At 62.7% G+C, this 19,308-nt stretch overlaps 3 protein-coding genes across 3 annotated transcripts; 1 reads left to right on the plus strand and 2 right to left on the minus strand.

Moving 5' to 3' along the window:
- Positions 1 to 361: 361 nt before the first annotated feature.
- Positions 362 to 3,913, minus strand: ATP5ME (ATP synthase membrane subunit e). The gene is made up of 4 exons (XM_054485691.2): positions 2,124 to 3,913; positions 1,824 to 1,878; positions 1,230 to 1,328; positions 362 to 451 (listed from the first exon to the last, which is right to left on the minus strand). The coding sequence occupies exons 1-4, from the start codon at positions 2,157 to 2,159 to the stop codon at positions 426 to 428; spliced, it is 216 nt and encodes a 71-aa protein (XP_054341666.1). The 5' UTR covers positions 2,160 to 3,913; the 3' UTR covers positions 362 to 425.
- Positions 3,716 to 9,817, plus strand: MYL5 (myosin light chain 5). Its single transcript, XM_054485692.2, has 8 exons — positions 3,716 to 3,852; positions 5,568 to 5,675; positions 6,307 to 6,414; positions 6,604 to 6,679; positions 7,605 to 7,709; positions 8,202 to 8,280; positions 8,874 to 8,922; positions 9,682 to 9,817. Exons 2-8 carry the CDS (start codon positions 5,673 to 5,675, stop codon positions 9,781 to 9,783), a joined length of 522 nt encoding a protein of 173 aa, XP_054341667.2. The 5' UTR covers positions 3,716 to 3,852; positions 5,568 to 5,672; the 3' UTR covers positions 9,784 to 9,817.
- Positions 9,617 to 18,600, minus strand: SLC49A3 (solute carrier family 49 member 3). Its single transcript, XM_063663440.1, is given in 13 exon segments — positions 9,617 to 9,885; positions 9,887 to 10,136; positions 10,541 to 10,650; positions 10,983 to 11,140; positions 11,381 to 11,533; positions 12,256 to 12,372; positions 12,492 to 12,629; positions 13,611 to 13,687; positions 13,883 to 14,096; positions 14,329 to 14,487; positions 16,815 to 17,382; positions 17,573 to 17,645; positions 18,493 to 18,600. Coding segments are annotated over 11 exon segments (1,650 nt in total). The 5' UTR covers positions 16,950 to 17,382; positions 17,573 to 17,645; positions 18,493 to 18,600; the 3' UTR covers positions 9,617 to 9,746.
- Between the last annotated feature and the right edge of the window lie 708 nt (positions 18,601 to 19,308).

A 19,308-nucleotide genomic window follows, 5' to 3' on the forward strand; every position in this document is an offset into this window, starting at 1 on the left:
AGCTTCCCAACTGTAAGGGCATCAGTCAGTGCTCACTCCTCCCCATCCAGGGGTCTGGGCTGCTGACAGCAGCAGCCTAGAACTCAGAATCAAGACAACCCCAGTACTCATGAGGCCCCCAGCTGACTGACTCCATTACAGACGGCCTTTGGGGCTCCCCACCTGGATGCCCCAGACAGAACAGGCAGCGCGCATCTGTTCTTCCCAGTGTGTTTATATGATGCATTCTGGGTCTGTGAATGGTGACGTGGATTCTTTTGAAACCCCCTCCCTGTCTTCCACCTCATGTGAACTGGGAGGTGGACAGAACTTCAACCTAGGAATTCGACAACCAGCGACAGCAAATGAGAAGGAGCCGGAGTATCACACAACACAGGAAGCTTTATTCATCCGCTGCTGCTCCAAAGAGAGGGTCGCAGGGTCACTCACTTTAATATGCTGTCATCTTGGGCTGGAAGGTTAGAAGAAAAGCACATGCTACTACATTCAGGCAACCTAAAAAGACCACTTCAGCTTCCCAGTTGTTTTTTTTTTTATTTTTTGTTTTCAGACGGAGTCTCGCTCTGTCACCCAAAGGCGCAATCTCAGCTCACTGCAACCTCTGCATCCCAGATTAAAGCGATTCTCCCACCTCAGCCTTCTGAGTAGCTGGGATTACATGCACCCGCCATCATGCCTGGCTAATTTTTTTTAGACAGAGTTTCACTTTGCTGCCCAGGCTGGAGTGCAGTGGCGTGATCTCAGCTCACTGCAACCTCCGCCTCCCGGGTTCAAGCAATTCTCATGCCTCAGCTTCCTGAGTAGCTGGGATTACAGGTGCCTGCCACCATGCCCGGCTGATTTTTTTGTATTTTAATAGAAATGGGGTTTCACCATCTTGCCCAGGCTGGTCTCGAACTCCAGAGCTCAGGCAATCTGCCTGTCTCAACCTCCCAAAGTGCTAGGATTACAGGCATGAGCCACCGCACCGGGCCATGCTCGGCTAATTTTTGTAGAGACAGGATTGCACCATGTTGGTCAGGCTGGTCTTGAACTCCTGACCTCAGGTGATCTGCCCGCCTCGGCCTCCCAAAGTGCTGGGATACAGGCATGAGACACCACGCCTGGCCAGCTTCCCCATTTTTAAACAATCCGCATCTACTTAGCTCTGCTTAAATGTCCTCCTCCATTTTCCTTATCCCTGCACAAACCTGGGAGGGACAATCTATAAGAGCCAGTGTCACTCGTACCTTCTGCCAATTCTCTGGCAATTCGTTTCAGTTCATCCTGCTTCTTCTTCTCCTCTGCTGCTATCCTCCTCTCCTCTTCTGCCCGAGGTTTTAGGTAATCTGTTTGGCGGAATGCAGGAGAATAAAAGTCACTGGAAATGCTGCACAAAAGGAACTGAGTCCACAGGTCAAGGTATCTTCAGCGACGCTGTAAACCAGACGCACCTGCTGTCCCCTCTCTTTATGTTAATGCGAGTCAACGCCTGACCTTCACCCCAGAAGCTACAGAGTCCCTGCTGCCCACCCACTCACGCACTGGCTCACTCGTCCTCTGCGAATAGGGACTGCCTCCCGTCAGACCTCAGCACTCCAACAGCCACTTAGCACCCGTTTTCACCAAGAAGCAGCCGTTTTCGAGTCCCCCGCCCGGGCCTCAGAAGCCTGAGCTTTGGGTGAGCTGATTCCACTCTCGGGGTCACGCTCGGTGGAGGACACGGTCCTGCAGCCTCGCATGCGTCCCAGCCCCCCTTCCAGAGCTGGAGTTCTCCAAATAGCACTGGAGCTCCACAGGAAAGCCGAGCAGACCCCGCCCCGGCCCCGCCCGCGGTCACTCACTGTAGCGCGTGGCTCCGTAGGCCACACCGAGGAACAGGGCGGAGTAGCGGCCGAGCTGCGGGAGAGGTTGGTCAGAGGCGGCGCGAAACGGGGCTCGCGGGACGGGGGTCGCGGGAGGAGAGGGGGTGGGGTCGCTGGGCAGAGGTCGCAGGAGGGGTGGGGGTCCGGTCGCCAGGCGAGGGTCGCCGGGCGAGGATCATGGGGGCGGGGGCCGGGGGTCGCAGCCCGCGGGGTCGGAGCTGCGGGGCGGGACACGGGGGCGCCCAGAGCACTGGGCGGCGGCTGCAAAGCCTGGATCACCTTGATGAGCGGAGAGACCTGCACCGGCGGCACCATCTTGTCCCTGACCTCCGCACCGGAAGCACAACCTGCACACCGAGGCGGATGCCGCACAAGCCGGCAAAGCCTTGGAGGCAAAGGCGGAGCTGGGCGGACGCATGCGCCGTCAGCGGCGAGAGAGAGCGGGGGGCCGCGCCCCCTGGCGGCCGGAGGGTGACTGCGCGCCCCCGCGCGGCGGTAACGTCACGTGAGGCGCACGCGCACAAAGGCTGGGGAGTGCGCGAAGGACCATCGGCTGCGCCTGCGCAGTTGCTGCGTGAGGCGGGGTCAGCGCCCAGTGGGCGGGGGGTTTCCTTTCCCCGCAGGGCTGGGCGTCCGCTGTCTCCCCGCGCTGCTGTCGAGGCCCCACTGTCGGCGTCCTGGCCGTGTGTCCACACCCCAGACTGCGGACCGGGGCGCACTCTGTCTTCTTGCGCGGAGCGTCCGAGGCCTGAAGTCAGGGCGGCTCGGGCGGGTCCAGCCCCGCGGACCGCGCCCACCCGAGGGTGGCCTGGGCAGGGACCTGGGGGTCCTGGGAGCGGAGTGTGAGCCGAGTGCAGGTGGCTCCCCGGGCAGGTCCTTCTCCTACAAGGCAGTAGTGTCTGTCGCCGGCCGGGCCGCTTTGGATTCCGCGGCCCGCGGTAGCATGGCCTCCAAGCCCCTCTTCCTGCGGCTGCTCTGCCTGGGAGCACCGGGCGCCCTTCACCTCGGAGCTGGAGCTTCCTCACCCAAGGATGCCCCATCACTTCTGTCCCGAGGAGGGGCTGGGATCTTCTTGGGACACGTTCTGAGTCTTCCTGGCGGCAGCCGTGCTGCCCGTGCTGGGCCACCCGCGGGCCCCCTTTGGCACCATGCAGTAGTGACGCAAGGCCTCCTGTGTCCCCTCCTGGCCCTGCACTGCTACGGGCAGAAGCAACTGGAGAACTATGGCTCGGGCCTCGCTAAGGTGCAGCATCACAAACTCCAGGACTCCTGAGGCGATCGTGGGGAGGACCCGTGATCCTGGCGGCCTGGGCTGCCTGTCCGGGCCTAAGTCGCCTCTGCCCCCTCTCCTGGCTTGCTCTGGGGTCCTGGCCCTCTCTGGCTGAGAAACTAGGAAGTCACTGGGCTCTGTTTCCTGGGCTGGGTATACCAAGGCCAATCCTATAGAGCAGAGGTCCCCAACCCCCAGGTGCAGACCAGTACCAGCTTGTGGCCCGTTAGGAACCAGGCAGCACAAGATGAGGTGAGGGAGCATTGAGGGAGCATGATCGCCCGAGCTCCACCCACTTTCAGATCAGCCTGGGCAACAGATTCCCATAGGAGCGTGAACCCTACTGTGAGCTGCGCACTTGGATCTGGATTGCGCTCTCCTTGTGAGAATTTAATGCCTGATGAACTAAGGTGGAATAGTTTCATCCCGAAACCTTCCTCCCCAACACGGAAAAATTGTCATCCATGAAACCTGTCCCAGGTGCCAGAAAGGTTAGGTACTTGCTGTAGGGCCACCCTGATCTTTTCTCCAGCTTTTGTGAGGTTGACTGGCAGTCCCTGAAGACTCCTGCCTGAGGCCTCTGCCTGAACCCTGTCCTCAGGGGGCCAGAAGCAAACTCCAGCCCTCCCCAGGCCTACTGCTCGCTGAGGAAGCCACAGGTGCACACTGGATCCACAAGACACAGAACCATCCTGGCCCTCGACAAGCCCCCTCTTCCGCCAGGGCAGACAGCCTCAGGTGACAATGGGTTTTCCCTTCACTGGAGTTTAAAATAAACCAGACTCCTCAGCAACTCCTGCTTCCAGAATCAAAAATAAGTGTCTCTGGGGCCCAAGGTGGGGGGTGAGGGGGACATACCAGCAGCTTCCACCAGAGGTGGGGCGGGGCAGGGCACCAGCAGAGAAAACATGCGGGCAAACACACACCGCCTGAGGAAGACCCCCTGAAGCCGATGGAGACTTGCCTTTGCTCAAGGCCTTTCCTGAGAGCTTAGTGGTGGGAGGGGTCCCACCTGGCTCAGCACACCGCCCGCGGGGTCCTCTGCAGCTGTCAGGTCAGCTGTGGGTGCAGAAGCCGATACTCCCCCGGCTGAGGCTCTGCTGCTATCTTTAGCACTGTGCTCAGACTCCAGTGGCCTGGGAACCCTCTGCAGGGGGCTCTGCAGCCCTTCTCACATTCCCGGTGGCCTCGGGGGGCCTCCCAACCATGCTTCCCCCCCTCGGTGTGGTTCTCCCCACTCCTGCAGCCCAGCAGTGCCCCTTCAGGGTCACACCCAGACCCCACTGGACTGGCAGCAGGGGATGCCCTGGCCCTTGCTCCCAGCCCCAGGTTCCCACATCTGGTCACCTGGCCCCTTGCAGTCGGCCCCAGGTCCCTCCTGGGCAGGTCATGCCTCCCAGGGTCCTCGACCTCAGGCGTCAGTGCTTCGTAGAGGCCGCTGGACCTGGGGATGGCACCAGGCAGCATCTCAGGGGACGCCAACTGTGACCATGTGTCCCTCGGGGGTAGGACCTCTGCTCAAGAGACATGCAAGTGCCGCCTGTCTTTTTAGCTTTGCAGACACGGTGGCGCCCCCAGGGATTCCACCCGCTGTTGTGGCTGCATACACTCACTCCCACCCCGGCCCCTGCAGCACCGAGGGGCAGGTGCCCTGGGTCCTATTACCTGCTGCCACCCACCCAGACGCAGGCCTGGGGGGCTCCAAAAGCTTGTTCTCCACTCAGCCTGTAGGCCTCCTCCTTGATCCGGCTTGGCCTGCAGACCCTCCTCCCACCCCTTGAACCAGGGCATCTGGATTCTGACTCTGGTGGCCTCTGATGTCTGGCACCACCAACAGACCCTGGGCCAGGTCCCTTCCCCAGACTCTGCCCCTGAGACCATGGTATAGTGGGGAAGACCAGGCTCAGGGCCCTGGATTCCCCATCCCAGCCCATCTGAGCAGCTTGGCCATCTCCATGGCTCTTCCAACCCAGAAATGTCATCACCCATGGGCCAGGCAAGGAGCTCCCAGCCATGAGGTCAGACGGGGTGGTCCCAGGGCCAAGGCTATGGACTGACTTTTCTGTCACCAAGGCAGGGAGGGGCGTGGACACCCCTGACAGACAGAGTGTGCTTGGCAGAAGCCTGGTGACCAGCTGCAGTCACCCACAGCACCTTTGTGCAAATCTAGAAAAAGTGCCCCTTCCTCTGGCTCCTGCAGTTCCAGGGTGCCCAGGCCCCCAGCCAAGAGCGTGTACAGGTGGCCCTGGTGACACACAGAATCCTTGGGAGAACAAAGCCTCCCTGGGGATAGGGGACACATGGGGTGGGAGGTGGTCCTGGCCAGAGGAGTCTGGGGGGGCTGGGGGCCTTGCGGGGTAGGGCAGGGCAAGGGTGTGAGTCACTGTCGGGCTGCCAAAGCTCACTCTGCAGTTGTCCAGTCCCCTGGGGTAGCCCCAAGCCTGTCCTTGTAGGGAGTGGCAGCCGGAGTCTGAACTGTCCTGGGGGACCAAGCAGGAGCTTAAGATGGGCAAGACCTGGGGCCCTGGGCAGACACATCGAAGCAGGCAGAAGCAGGCATGGTGAGCAGGCCGCCGTGCATGCCTGGGGCAGGCGTGTGGGTGTGAGCTGTGCTGTGCATGTGTACATGTGCACAGACAAGAGCGTGGGCGTGTCTGTGCATGCATGTGAGTGCAGGTGTGGGCGTGTGCTGTGCGTGCATATGTGTGTGCATGAGCGTGTGTATGTGCGTGTGTGTCACCTTGCAGGTGTGGGCTTGTGCTGTGCGGTGGGAGGTACATGTCCCACGCTGCTGCCCTGGTGAGAGTCCGGAGCAGGATGAGGGGGTTCCTGGCCTTCACAAAATCCTGGTACCCAGAACAAGCCCACCCAGAGTCCACTTGCCCCTCAAGCCTTCAGAGGCCAAGCTGGCTCCTGCTGGACTGTGATCCCTGACCACTGTGCTCTGTGGGCCTTCTGGAAGCCACTGTCCCTCCCCTACTCCCTGTGCTGAAGCCAGACACCTGCAGCCGTCCTGCCCCCAACCCCAGCTACCCAGGCTTGAGGCTGGCATGCTCCTCAGCTGCCTGGCCCCCTCCAGCCCCAAGGGCTGAGGTCCACCCTTCATCTGAGTTAAGTCTCTCAAAACTCTGGGTGCCCTGGAGGGTTTCCTCAGCCAGCCCAGGCCCCTCAGCTATGGCGCTCCCACTGCAGGCCAGTAGGAAGACCAAGAAGAAGGAAGGGGGTGCCCTCCGGGCCCAGAGAGCCTCATCCAATGTCTTCTCCAACTTTGAGCAGACTCAGATCCAGGAGTTCAAGGAGGTGAGACTTTCCTGCTTCACTGGGAGCCCCCACCCCCAGGAGCCTGTGCTGGAAAGACCCCAGGTGGGCTGGCTCCAGGGCCAGCAGGAGTGGGAGCCTATCCTCAGTCAGGGGTGCTGAGGAGCCCTGAGGGGGCAGGGCAGAGCCCAGCCGGGTCTGCAGCACAGCAGCCCTGACCTTGGTTCCCAGGCATTCACACTCATGGATCAGAACCGAGATGGCTTCATTGACAAGGAGGACCTGAAGGACACCTACGCCTCCCTGGGTAGGTATCCAGGCAGAACGCCTCAGAGCCCTTGGAGGAGGCGAACACAGAGGTCCTCCAGCTCCAGACGCCGCGGCCCCTCCTCAAGTGGAGCCAGGGTCCGCGCCTTAGAGGCCCACCAACGGCCCTGAAGCTGCGAGGCGATGGCCCTGGCCGCCCTTGGTTCCATCAGAGCTGGCAGAGAGCATCCCAGGGTGAGACAGGGTGGGTGGGACAGCCCAAGCCTGGAAACTCAGAGTGGGCTTTGGGGCAGCAGACTCCAGGGAGGGGCCGACACTCTGGTAGGACGCCACAGGCAGGCAGGCAGCTTGCCCCCAGGCCGGACCACAGAGCTGGCAGGGAGCCTGGAGACCCTGCCCGGCCGGACCACAGAGCTGACAGAGGGCATGGAGACCCTGCCCAGCTGGACCACAGTGTCGGGGCGGGGCCGGCATGGAGTCCCTGCCCAGCCTCTGCAGCACAGCCCGAGTGTGGTGGGGCACACTGCCCTCCCCAGCTTCAGTTCTCCCTGCGGCACATTCTGTTCCCAGCAGCTGCCTCTGACCTGAGGCAGGAGGGCAGGGGGCTTCGGTCCTGCCCTGGGAGCTGGGGAGTGATTTCTCCTTGGGGTGGGAGGGTCGCAAGTGACCCACCTTCCTCTCGGCCCTGCTTATGCCCAAGTTAAGAACAGCAGATCCTAGCACCTTCCCAGGCTCTGTGTCACCTCCCTCTCCCTCAGCACTTAGTCATGGGGCTCAGGGTTTGGGGTGAGGTGGACACAGCCAGCCAGATGCACCCATTGCCCCACGTGCCTGGGCCAAGCGCCTCCTTCCTGCTCCCTCCCCACCCCTCCCATCTGCCCGCCTGGCCCTGTGCTGGGGTCACCTGCTGGTGGCACAGGGCAGGCAACATGCCCTGCCCTGTGACGCCCCCACGTCTGTAACAGGCAAGACCAACGTCAAGGACGACGAGCTGGATGCCATGCTCAAAGAGGCCTCAGGGCCCATCAACTTCACCATGTTTCTGAACCTGTTTGGGGAGAAGCTGAGCGGTGAGCACCGGTGGGGCAGGCCTTGCCCTCCTAGCTAATTCCTGACAGTTAGAGATCCGGACATTTCACGTAAAAATCCCTCTTTTCCAATCTCTGGAGAAGCCCTAGGGCCTGGCACTCTGGGAGCCAACAACTGTGGGGCCCCGTCAGCCACCCCAGAGCCATGTGCTCAGGCCCGCCCTCCTGCCCCACGTGCTGTGTGACCCGCCGTCGACACCTCTGTCCCTCACTCGTGCAGCACTCACCCCCAGCTCCAGGCCTGGGCTGACCCTGGGCACCCCAAAACTCACTACACCCCAGGGCAGGAGTGCCCGACAAGGCCTCCTTGGGGCTCAGGAAAGGAGAAGGCCTTCAGGCAGAGGCCACCTCGTGGGCAGAGGCTTGGAGTCTCCCCCTGCTGGGGCAGGGGTCTCCCCTCCTGCCATCTGCCCTTGGCAGCCACAGCAGGACGGCCATCCTGAAGCCCCAGGGCTGAAGGTGCCTTTGTGGCAGGTACCGACGCCGAGGAGACCATTCTAAACGCCTTCAAGATGCTGGACCCGGACGGAAAAGGGAAAATCAACAAGGAGTAGTGAGTGCCCGGCTCGGCCAGGGCGGCCCGGCCTCCGGGGGACCCCAGCGATCTCACCCTGTCCCAAAAGGGACAGTCAGCCACCAGATGCCACCCCCACCTCCCCACCTCTGACCAGCTTGAGGGCCATGAGGAGCGAACCCAGGATCCCAGCTGAGTGGGAGGCCAGTCCTGCTCACACAGGGACCAGCGCCTGTGCCCGGGGCGGTGCGGGGGGCGGGAGGCGGCTTCCCCTCAGCCCACTCCTCCATCTTCAGCTCCTACTAGGCGCTGGGGAAAGTGCCAGGCGCTGGCCTGCAACCTCCTTCCGGCTCTGTCCCCATCAGCGGCCCCCAGGCGTCCGCCCCAGAAGTGATGGCCCCCGAGTGTGTCCTTTAAGCTCCCTCGGGCTCTGTCCCCATCAGCGGCTCCCCCAGAAGTGATGGCCCCGGACTGTGTGTTGGGAAGGGACCTGCCCCAGGGCCACACTCCAGCGGGAAGGGCGGGAGTGCAGTGAGCGAGTGCAACCTGGGGCCCCTGGAGCACCTGAGCCCCACCGAGAAGGCTCCTGCGCCCCCGCATCAGCCCGCGCTGACCCCTTTCCTCGTCCTCAGCATCAAGCGTCTGCTGATGTCCCAGGCTGACAAGATGACAGCGGAAGAGGTCTGGCCCGCGGCTCCCCTGCCAAGCCCACGAGGGGAGGGCGGGGCTCCCGGGGTCAGCTGGGTGGAGGGGACGCGGAGCCCGAGGGGCTGCAGCGCCGCGGTCAGGACCCAGGACAGAACAGGTCCCCGGGGGGGCTCCCGAAGTGTCCGTCTGAGGGACGGAACTGGCTCAGAGGGGTCAGGTCTGCGGTTGGAGACCCCTCCCCTCCGTTAGGTCAGCGGCTGGAGACCCCTCCGCGGCCCGAGCGTCTGTCCCAGCCGGAGGGGCGGGGCTCACAGCTGTGCGGTCCGGAGCCGCCCTCCACCCCCGACGCGCCGCTCCCAGCCCCAGCCCCAGCGGGCGAGACTAATGCCCGGCCACCCCCTAGGACCCCCGCACCTCCCCCAGACCCCACACGGTCCTCCCCGACGCTGCTGAAGGGCCAAGCCCGACACCTGCGCCCAGACTGTGGCTGCAGCCGCCACCGCCCCCCGTCCCCGCCCCGCCCCTCTAGCCCCGCCCTCACCCCACCTCGGCCCCGCCCCGCCCCCTCTAGCCCCGCCCTCACCCCACCCCGGCCCCTCCCCGCTCCCTCTAGCCCCGCCCTCACCCCACCTCGGCCCCGCCCCGCCCCCTCTAGCCCCGCCCTCACCCCCACCCCGGCCCATCCCCGCTCCCCCTCCCGCGGCGCAGAAACCACACCCGGGGCCGCTGCAGGTGCGCGCTTGTAATTCGCTCCCGGAGCCCGCAGGGAGCTCTTTCGCGCCCCGCCCGCAGGTGGACCAGATGTTCCAGTTCGCTTCCATCGATGCGGCGGGCAACCTGGACTACAAGGCGCTCAGCTACGTGATCACCCACGGGGAGGAGAAGGAGGAGTGAGGCCCGGCCGGGTCAATAAACTTGGATGCTCGGACCCTGCCTGCGAGTCTGCCGGGGCGGGAGGGCGCGTCGGTGGCTGCTGGGCCTTGCGCGCGGGGCTCAGGGGCCCCTGGGGTCTTCTAGCGAGGCCCCCGCCGCCGTGCACTCCGGAGTCGCCGTGCTGGGCCCCAGGACCCCAGCCCTTCCCGCTCCCCCTCGGTCCACACCCGGCCCTGAGTCTGCGCCGCCCACGGCGTTCCGGGTGGAGGGGGGCTCCCCAGACTCGGCCTGCAGGCGCCGGTATGGGGTGTGGAAGAAGAGCGCCAGGATGCAGCTGAAGAGGGTGCACAGGCCAGCCATCAGCAGCAGAGACACTGGGGACACATAGCACAGCTGTCCCCACAGCCAAGCCCAGGGGCCACAGATGGGCAGAGCCCGATGCTGGCCTATGGTGACCCCACTACCCTTGACCACAGAGTGACCCCAGACAGAGAGCCCACTCCCAGCTCTTCACAGCCCTGAGGGGGTGTTTGCAGACCCAGGTCCTGAGAGAGGTCACTAGCATGGGGTCTGGGATATGGGTGTGCCAGCCCCACCTCTGATCTCGGCCACACCTGTCCTGGCTCACCTGTCCTGTTGCCCGAGGACTCCCTGCGTGGGGCTCACCTGTCCTGCTATCTAGGGCTCCCCACGTAGGGTTCACCTGTCCCCCTCCCCGGGACTCTTCGCATGGGGCTCACCTGTCCTGTTCCCCGGGGACTCCCCATGTGGGGCTCACCTGTCCAGTCAAGTGGATCCTCCCCCTGCTGGCAGGTGAAGAAGGACGGCTCCGAGCGTCGCACAGTCAGTGCCGTCATCACCAGCATGATGAGCATTCCCTCGGCCTGCCTGGACACACGTGGCCCTCAGCCCCCGCTGCACTGCCCACCCCCTCGGAGCCAGGTGCCACCTTGGGAAGTGTTGACATCGGTGCTGTCCCTTGTGCCACCACCCTCCCGACACCACCCTCCCGAAGGCAGCACGCAGCCTCGGTCACAGGCCCTAACAGCCCGCCCTGCCTGCACACAGCAAGCGCTCAGAACCTGCTCGGCTCTTGCCAGAGCAGGCAGGTTCCCCACCTCCCCGAAAAGGGGCCTGGACCACATGGTGCAACCCCAGGGGTATAGGGGTGGAGCAAGGGGAGTATCTCTGGGGTGCAGCTGGGGCAGATGGACACTCACCCCAGCACAAAGATCAGGCCTGTGGCAGCCCCCTCCCCCACGGGGAAGGAACACTCGACCGCCAACTCCAGGGCCATGGGGCCCACCGAGAAGCCAAACAGCCCAAGCAGCGAGCAGGTGGGGGCCAGGGCAAGGGTCTGTCCCTGCAGCTGGGACACCTGGGAGCAGCGGAACAGCAGGCAGACAGGTGGAGGGGGTGGCAGTCAGAACTGGACCTGGCTTCACGGGACATGGGGCACGGGGCAGGAGAACCCATCCCATCCCGGAGCCACCCTGGCTGGCAGAGGCTGGGCATGAGATAGTCCAGACCTCTGTTCCAGCCAAGCCGCCAACCGCCCTCTCCGGGCCTCACCACCCACCCAACCCACAGGGCGGTCTTGGCTTGAGGAGACCCTCACCAGGGCAAACGCCACGCAGGCCAGAGAGGTCAGGCACAGGCCAATCTTGGTGGCCTCAGTGAAGTGCTTGGTCCGGTCCACATAGGGGCTGAGAGCCAGCGCCCCCAGGATCCCAAACGTGATGAAGAGAGCTCCACAGAGGCCGGAAAACCCCTGGAGGAGACGAGAAGAGGCCAGGGCCCCAAGAAGCCACCATCATCCTAGGTGCACGCCGTCAGGGCAGGGGGCTCAGTGTAGGGCTGTGTGCTGTGCCCAAGGCCCAGGCATAGCAACACAGGTTCCAGCCGCACCGCTGGCTGCCTGCAGGGTAGGGTTTCCTGCCTTGTGTTTCCCACCCCACCCCAGAGCAAAGCAATCGCTAAAGGGAAGAGCCTGTCTCCACAGAGGCCCCACAGGACCGTGGTGCCTGTGGCCCTGGCAAAGGTGGAAACATGCCTCCAATCCTACACTGAGCACTGATCCCAGAGGGCAGAGGGCAGAGGGCCAGCTCGGAGATGTGTGAGCAGAGCAAGGCCCTCCCCGCTGCACGTCTGGATACCAGAAGGTGGCGCTGTCCTGCAGACCCACAGGGGCGGGGCCTTGCTGGGAAGGGGCACTGGGAGCCCTGGGGGCCCCACCTTCCCATCCACAGGGCACCGTCAGTCCCTCCGCTCCGTCCCAAAGCTGCCCCACCCCACTGCAGCTGTGCCCACCACCTCCACTGCCTGTGGACATAATGTCACACAGGGCATCTCGGGAGGGCCCACAGCACAGAAGCTTGTCAATGTGGCCCCCGCCAGGGTCGGACACTGGGCACCCTGGAGGCGGCGGTGACTCCGTGGCCATATGGGGTGGGTGACAGAGGCAGGGTCCCCAGGGGTGGGGCCAGGGCTTACACTGGAGTAGCTGCTTGCGCAGAGGATCTGCTCCAGGAGGGCTGAGAAGCTGGAGAAGATCCCGATGACTCCCCCCAAGCACACAGCCAGGATGACATAGGCCTTGTTCCTCACGAGCTGCGGGGAAAGAGCCTCTCAGCCCCAGAGCCCGGGGGCCCTTCTCAAACTCGTCACCTCCTCAGCCTCTTGCCCCCACCCCCAAATCCACCCTACCCCAGGGATCCCACGGCACTGACCAGCTTGAGCCCATCCAGGAACTTCTCTGAGGTGGAGCTGGCGGCCCCGGCAGAGGGCGGGGTGGGGGGCACACTCTCCCAGAGGCAGATGGTGGACAGCAGGCAGACGACGCCAGCAGGGATGGTATAGACACCGAGCTGGGGAGGGGTGTGTGTGCACAAGGAGACCATGCAGACTGGTGCCCACACACGCCGCAGCCCTGCCTGTCCCAGGCGCCACCTCCCAGCTCCTCCTGCCCCACCACCAGCTGCCTCCCAACCTCTGGTCTGCAGCTGCCCTCTGCGAGGCCCAGGCTGGGAGGGGCCTGCTCCAGGAGCTCATGGGGACCCCTGGCTGTCAACGCATCCCTCACCAGTGACACCCTCCCGGCTGACGTTAGCCCAGCACCCCCAGGCTCCAGACTTACATCTCACTGCCAGCTGCATAGCCCATGATAGGGCTCAACACACGGACACAGGTGAGTGCAGAGGCACACGTGCACACACACGCTCAGTACATACCCACAAGCACAGACACCACATACACCCGAGGCACATGCACAAGCACACACAGGTACACATGTGGTGCACGCACACGTGCACAGATACACAGACCCATATGCACACACCACACAACACACATGGGCACAGGAACAGAGACACGCACCACACACACCACACACACTCAATACACACAGGCACACATAGAAACATCACACACTGGCCGGGCGCGGTGGCTCATGCCTGTAATCCCACCACTTTGGGAAGCTGAGGCAGACGGATCATGAGGTCAGGAGTTTGAGACCAGCCTGGCCAACATGGTGAAACCCCAACTCTACCAAAAATACAAAAAAAAAAAAAATTAGCCAAGCATGGTGGCGCACGCCTGTAGTCCCAGCTACTCGGGAAGATGAGGCAGGGGAATTGCTTAAACCCAGTAGGCGGAGGTTGCAGTGAGCCGAGATCGCGCCACTGCAATTCAGCCGGAGCGACAGGCTGAGACTCCTTCTCGGGTGGCGGGGCGGGGGACGGGAATCACACACAGGCATAGGAACACGGACACACTTGGGCTCAGGAACACACAGACGTGCATGCGCACACACCACACAGGCCAGGCACGGGCGCCTCATGACCCCTCACCATTAACGGAATGTCCTCACCCTTCTTGACCAGCGCAGGGGACAGCACGTTGGCCACAAGGACACCCAGGGGGTTTGCTGGGTGGGCGGATGCACAGAGAAACGTGTCAGCTCGGCTGTGGCCCGGCTTCATCGCCAGCCCACAGGCAGAACCTTCCGGGCCCCAGCTCCTCCACCCTGGCCAGAGAGCCCGGGGAGTCGAGTATCTGTGTGTGGAGCCAGAAGAGACCCTGGGGTGAGCCCAGGCAGGCGGCCTCCCTCCCTGGAACTCACACATGGTGGCGAGCATGTTGGCCGTGGTTCGCTGGTGCTCTGGGAACCACAAGGCAGCCAGCTTGGCCGGAGAGAAGATGACCAGGGTCTGGGCAAGGGCACAGAGGCTCTGGCCGCCCATGAGGAAGGCAAATGGGTTCTGGGTCCCAACAACCATGCAGGGCACCATGCGTAGCACACTCCCGGCAAAGTTTAGCCACGCGCCCAGGATGGTCTGTGAGGAGGGGGTCAGGGACGGGGTCAGGAACGCTGCCACCAGCCCAAGTGCCCGCCCCGTCCTCCGAGCACCTGGACCTCCCACTGCCGCCTCCTCGATGCCTCTGCTGGGGTCCCCAGCTGTTGGAACTGGTGGGCCCTGGTCTGGGGAGGAGGCCTTGACTCTCGTTCCCAAATGCAGGGGCCCCTGCCCTGTCCCAGAGCGGGCCATGGTGTGAGGTCTGACTCACCACCGCACGGAGCCCGACGGAGTCCAGGATCCAGATAGCCACCACGCCAAATGGGGTGGATACCACGAGGTAGACCAATGACAGCCAGTTGACCTGCTCCATGGACAAGACGAAGTCCTCAGCAATGATGTCAGCCACAGGTGCGAAGCTGAGCCACAGCTGCGGGGGCCAGGCAGGAGTCAGCGCAGGGCCACAGACCCTGGACCTACATGCTCTGGCCCCAGCCAGCCTGAGGGAGTCAGAGTGCCAGCAGGCCTGTGAGGCCGAGGGGACACAGCAGCTGGACACAGGGCCTTCCTGCCCAAGGAGAGCGCCACCCTGCCTCCCCCGAGGGCAGGCACCCAGCGCAGGGTCAGAGAGCGTGCCCTGACCGGGGACCAGCCTGAGGGGCAGACACTGAGGCCAAGGACCTGGCCAGAGCCCACAGGACCACGAGCCCTGCCCAGACCAGACCTGGCGCTCCAAGTCAGGGAAAGGTGGGCATGACAGGGTCTCAGCTAGAACCTCTGGGATTGCAGGCCGGCCTCACCCAAGGCCAGCCTGACCTTCCCTCCTGCAAGGCCCAGGTGTTTGGGCAGAATGTTGCCAGAGCGGGCACCATTCCCCAGCCACAGGCATTATCAAGTGCTAGAGCTCTTCACCCCACAGACGTCCAGCACACAGCACAAGCGCACGCTGCGGCCAAGGGGAAGGCCTCCTAGAAGAGGTGAGACTGGCTCATCCCTGAGGGAGGCCAAAGTGGAGCAGGTCACCGGGGCTCACTCCGGGAGGGAGGGGAGCGTCTGGGCGTGGGCCCCGAGGAGACCGTGTCACTCAAGGTCAACTTCCATGAGTCGACTGAGCTCCAGGCCACACCCTCGGACAGAGCAGCCAGACCCAGGCTCCGCCCGGACAAGGTCTGACTCAGCCCACGGGACAGGACAGGGAGCTTGGGCAACAGCCGCCTTGTCTTCCTTTTTCTGCAGGACAGGGCCAGGCACAGAACGAGCTCCCCAGGCCCAGCTGCTGCCTGCCTGGCCGAGCCCAGGAAAGAAAGCCCGCCCTGCGGAGCCGAGCCCGCCGCTCCAGCCTCAGCCCTGTCCCGGTTCCTCGGGGGCCTGAGTGCGGCCCACAGCTGACTCACTGAGCAGAGATGCATCTGAAGCGTGCGGGGCAACGTGGGAGGATGATCTGTCCGACTCCCTTCCTCCTCTCCCAGCCTCGACCCTGCCTGCGCTCGCCCCCTTGGGTCCTTTGAGTTTCATCCAGAGCACTGGGCTGCCTTCCGGGGTGGGTGTTGACCCGAGCTCTGCTCCGCCTGTCCCTCATGCTGCCCGTTGGAACCCGGGATCCCTGGTCACTGGCTGCAGATGAGTAACCTCCAGCCTCAAGGGCACTTGGCTGGAGTGAACGTGGTGCTCACGGCTCACTGTGGTGACCCAGGCAGAGACCATGACAACTCTTGGTGTCAGGGTGAGATTTCTGTGTGCTCCATGATGACTTGTGGATATTAATAAAACGGTGAAGAACTGCAGGAGGAGACCCTTGACTGTCCAAGGAATGCCTCACACCCAGGACACCCACTGACTCTTGGACCATGGAACCAGCCCTGCACCCTCAGACACTCCACCCAAAGCCAGTTATGGCTTCCCCAGTGCCTGGACACGGTGGGCCAGGGCGCCAAGCCACGGCAGTGAGTTATGGCTCGTGCCAGCATTGTGGGCAGCAGGCAGCCCCCGGGCCCATCCAGCAGATCCCGGGCCTGTCTCGGCCAGAGGCTGGCTCTCCATACCCAGTCAGCAAAGAAGGAGGGGAGAGGCCCCGGGGTCCACCTGGAAGAGCCCTGACCCAGGCCTAAGAGTGACTCCTGCCCCTGACCCTGAGCTTCCTGACCGTCCCCGTGACCCGGCGCCTCCCTGAGCTGTGGGTCCTGCTGCCAACTCTAGCTGTTCATTGCACGTTGGCCTGATGCTGCCCGACCAGTTCCTGAGGCTCTGGGGGATGGCTGATGAGAGCACACAGGGCGGCAAAGGCTGCAGCGTGCAGCACCGCAAGAGGGTGGGGGCAGGACGGAACCCAGCCCAGCCCAGGAGCCGCCCCTCACTCAGAGTCAGGTGGAGGGGAGGGCGGCTCCAAGCGCGCCTCTGCTCTGTGCCTGCTGTCCGGGGGCTGGGAGGCGTGGAGGGAGAGAGGGCCACCGCAGGGCCACCTGTATGTGACTGGCTGGGGAAGAGGGACCCAGGCTGGAGCTACTGAAGGCTGGGAAGGGCTGGGACTCCGTGACTGGCAGATCCCCCTGGGCACCCAGCCCTGCTCTGTGCCCTGGGCCCGGCCACCTCCAGGACAGACAGTGCCCCCAGTGCCCGCAATCCCTAGCCACCCCCAGAAGGCACCCCCCGCCCCCAGCCAGCACCTGGCACCTCGGGCTGTGGCCACAGGAAAACAAAACCCGGCTGGTCCGAGGGACTGAGGGTCCCGGAGCCCCCTGCCCCCGCCCCCGCCCCTACCGTGGCGTTGGAGCAGTTGAGCAGGCTGACCGCGAGCAGGAACACCCAGCGGCGCGCGTAGGTGCGGTGGCCCCGCTGCGCGCACAGGGCCCGGGGCTCGGCCAACCCCGCCTCGGCCTCCGTCGGCCCCGCCATCGTCCGCTGCCTCCACGGGTCTCCGCCGGTCCCGCCGACCGCCCGGGCTTAAGGACCTTCCCGCGTGGGCCGGGACCGCCTGCGGGCGGAGATGGGGCCGGGCCGGGCCACGGGGCCGGTTCCGCCCCAAGGACTACGGAGGAGGGTCCCGCCCCGTCCCAGTTAAAGGAGACCCAGAAAAGCGGGGGAAGGGCGGGCAAAGGTGAAGTTGGACCCTCCTCCTTCGGCCTCATGCTGGAAGTCCCTGCCACAAAAACCGAATGTCCCCTCCGGAAAGGGCCCCGTTCACAGCCTGTGTGCTTCTCAGGGTGGGCGCAGGAAAGGCGGCCTGGAAGTCACTCTGCCCAGCAGAAGCTCTGCATTTCCTGAAGGGGGCTGTGGACCCCAAGTTCCTGAGGTTCAAGCCAGCCACAGGGAGGGGCCAGAGGCCAGCCTGGAAGAAGAGGCTGGGCTCGCTTCGCGCAGAGCCTCAAATCAGACCAGCCCCTCTAGTGCTCCTGTGGGAAGCAGGCATGGGGTAGGAGAGGCGAGGGGCTGCAGGCCAAGGCGGGAGGGAGGGCCGGGAAGGCCTGTGGGCCCCACCCTGGGGTAGGCAGTCCGCCACACACGCACCGGATTGTTACCTGCATTTTACAACGGAGGACACAGCTCTCAGAGGAGTAGGCACAGGTTTCTGTTTGTTTGGGATGGAGAGGCCTGTGTGTCGGAAGGCAGAGGAGGGAGTTTCGGCTTAGTCTTGTCTGCAAGAACCTGCAGATCCCACAACTGTGCCCGGCCCACCCTGGGGGGACCCAAGGGGCTCCAGGCCCTGTTGCTGAGGCCAGTGTAGGGGTGGGGTGGAGGCTGGCCTGGTCAGACGTGCAAACAGGATATCCCCCAAACAGGGAGGCTCTCTTGACCCTTGAAACCATCCCCGTTTTCTGACACAATATTATTCCTGGTTTTTGTCTTAAACATTCATCTCCTTTGCCAGGGCCTGTCCATGGTCCACACCTGAGTCTGAACAGGCTAATCATGAGGCCCCAGGTTTCACTGTGCAATCTTCTGCAGGGATTGTGCGTGTGTCTCAGATAGAGCTGTCCGCTTTGGGATTTTTTTTTTTTTTTTTTGTAGAGTCTCATCCAGTAACAAAGAGAAAATGGAGCTCACCCAGGGTGTCCTGAGATGGGTGGGCCCCAAGGGGGTTCCACTCTCTGAGACATGTGATGGGGCCCTGTGGTCCTCACTCTCTTTATCTCCTCTGCCTTCCCCCCGTCTAGCCTCCCCCCTCATCTTTGTTCCCCATTCCCCCACCAGTTCCTTCTGTTCTCCTTCTCCTCACCTCTTGCTCACCCTGCCCTGAGGACCCAGCCCCCTCACAACCTTCCTCCATAGCCCAGTGCCAATGTTGGCCTGGGGCCTTCAACATCCCCTAACCCCACCTGGCAGAGGGGGAGTTGCAGTGCAGGCTTCCCTGTTGAGGGACCTCACTATTGTGGAGCACTGCCTCTGACAGGTGGTGTCTGAGCCTCTCACCATGAAACGGGGCAGCCACAGAAGCTACCTCCATCGTTCAGTCTCTGTTGAGCGTGCATTGTCGAGGGGCTCCTCCTCCCTACGTGTCGGAACTCTTGGGTTGAGCAAGTGAGCTCAGCAACATTGCAGAATGCAAGATCAGCACACAACAATCACTTGCATTGATGTATACCAACAAGAAACATGAAAACCAAAGTTAAAGACATTCATAATTACTCCAAGGAAAATTAAATACTTTGGTATAAACTTAGTAAACCATCTACAGAACTTGCATGCTAAAAATTACAAACCGTGGGCCGGGTGCGGTGGCTCACGCCTGTAATCCCAGCACTTTGGGAGGCCAAGGCAGGTGATCACAAGGTCAGGAGTTTGAGACCAGCCTGGCCAACATGGTGAAACTCCGTCTCTAGTAAAAATACAAAAATTAGCCAGGTGTGGTGACGCACACCTGTAGTCCCAGCTATTTGGGATGCTGAGGTAGGAGAATCTCTTGAACCCGGGAAGCAGAGGTTGCAGTGAGCTGAGATCGTGCCACTGCACTCCAGCCTGGGCAACAGAGTGAGACTCCACCTCAAAAAAAAAAAAAATTGCACACCATTAATAAAAGACATCATCAACAAACACCTAAAGAAATGGAGAGGCATACAATGTTCATGGATTGGAAAACCCAACATAGTAACAATGTCAGTTCTCCCTAAATTGATCTATACATTTAATTCAATTCCATCAAAAGGTTTTTGTAGTCATAGACTGGGAAAAATATTTGCAAACCACATATCCAACAAAGGTCTAGTATTGAGAATATATAAAGAGCCCTCAAAACTCAACAGTTTAAAAACCCAGT

Source organism: Pongo pygmaeus, chromosome 3 (assembly GCF_028885625.2).
Source record: "Pongo pygmaeus isolate AG05252 chromosome 3, NHGRI_mPonPyg2-v2.0_pri, whole genome shotgun sequence".
NCBI lineage: Eukaryota > Metazoa > Chordata > Mammalia > Primates > Hominidae > Pongo > Pongo pygmaeus.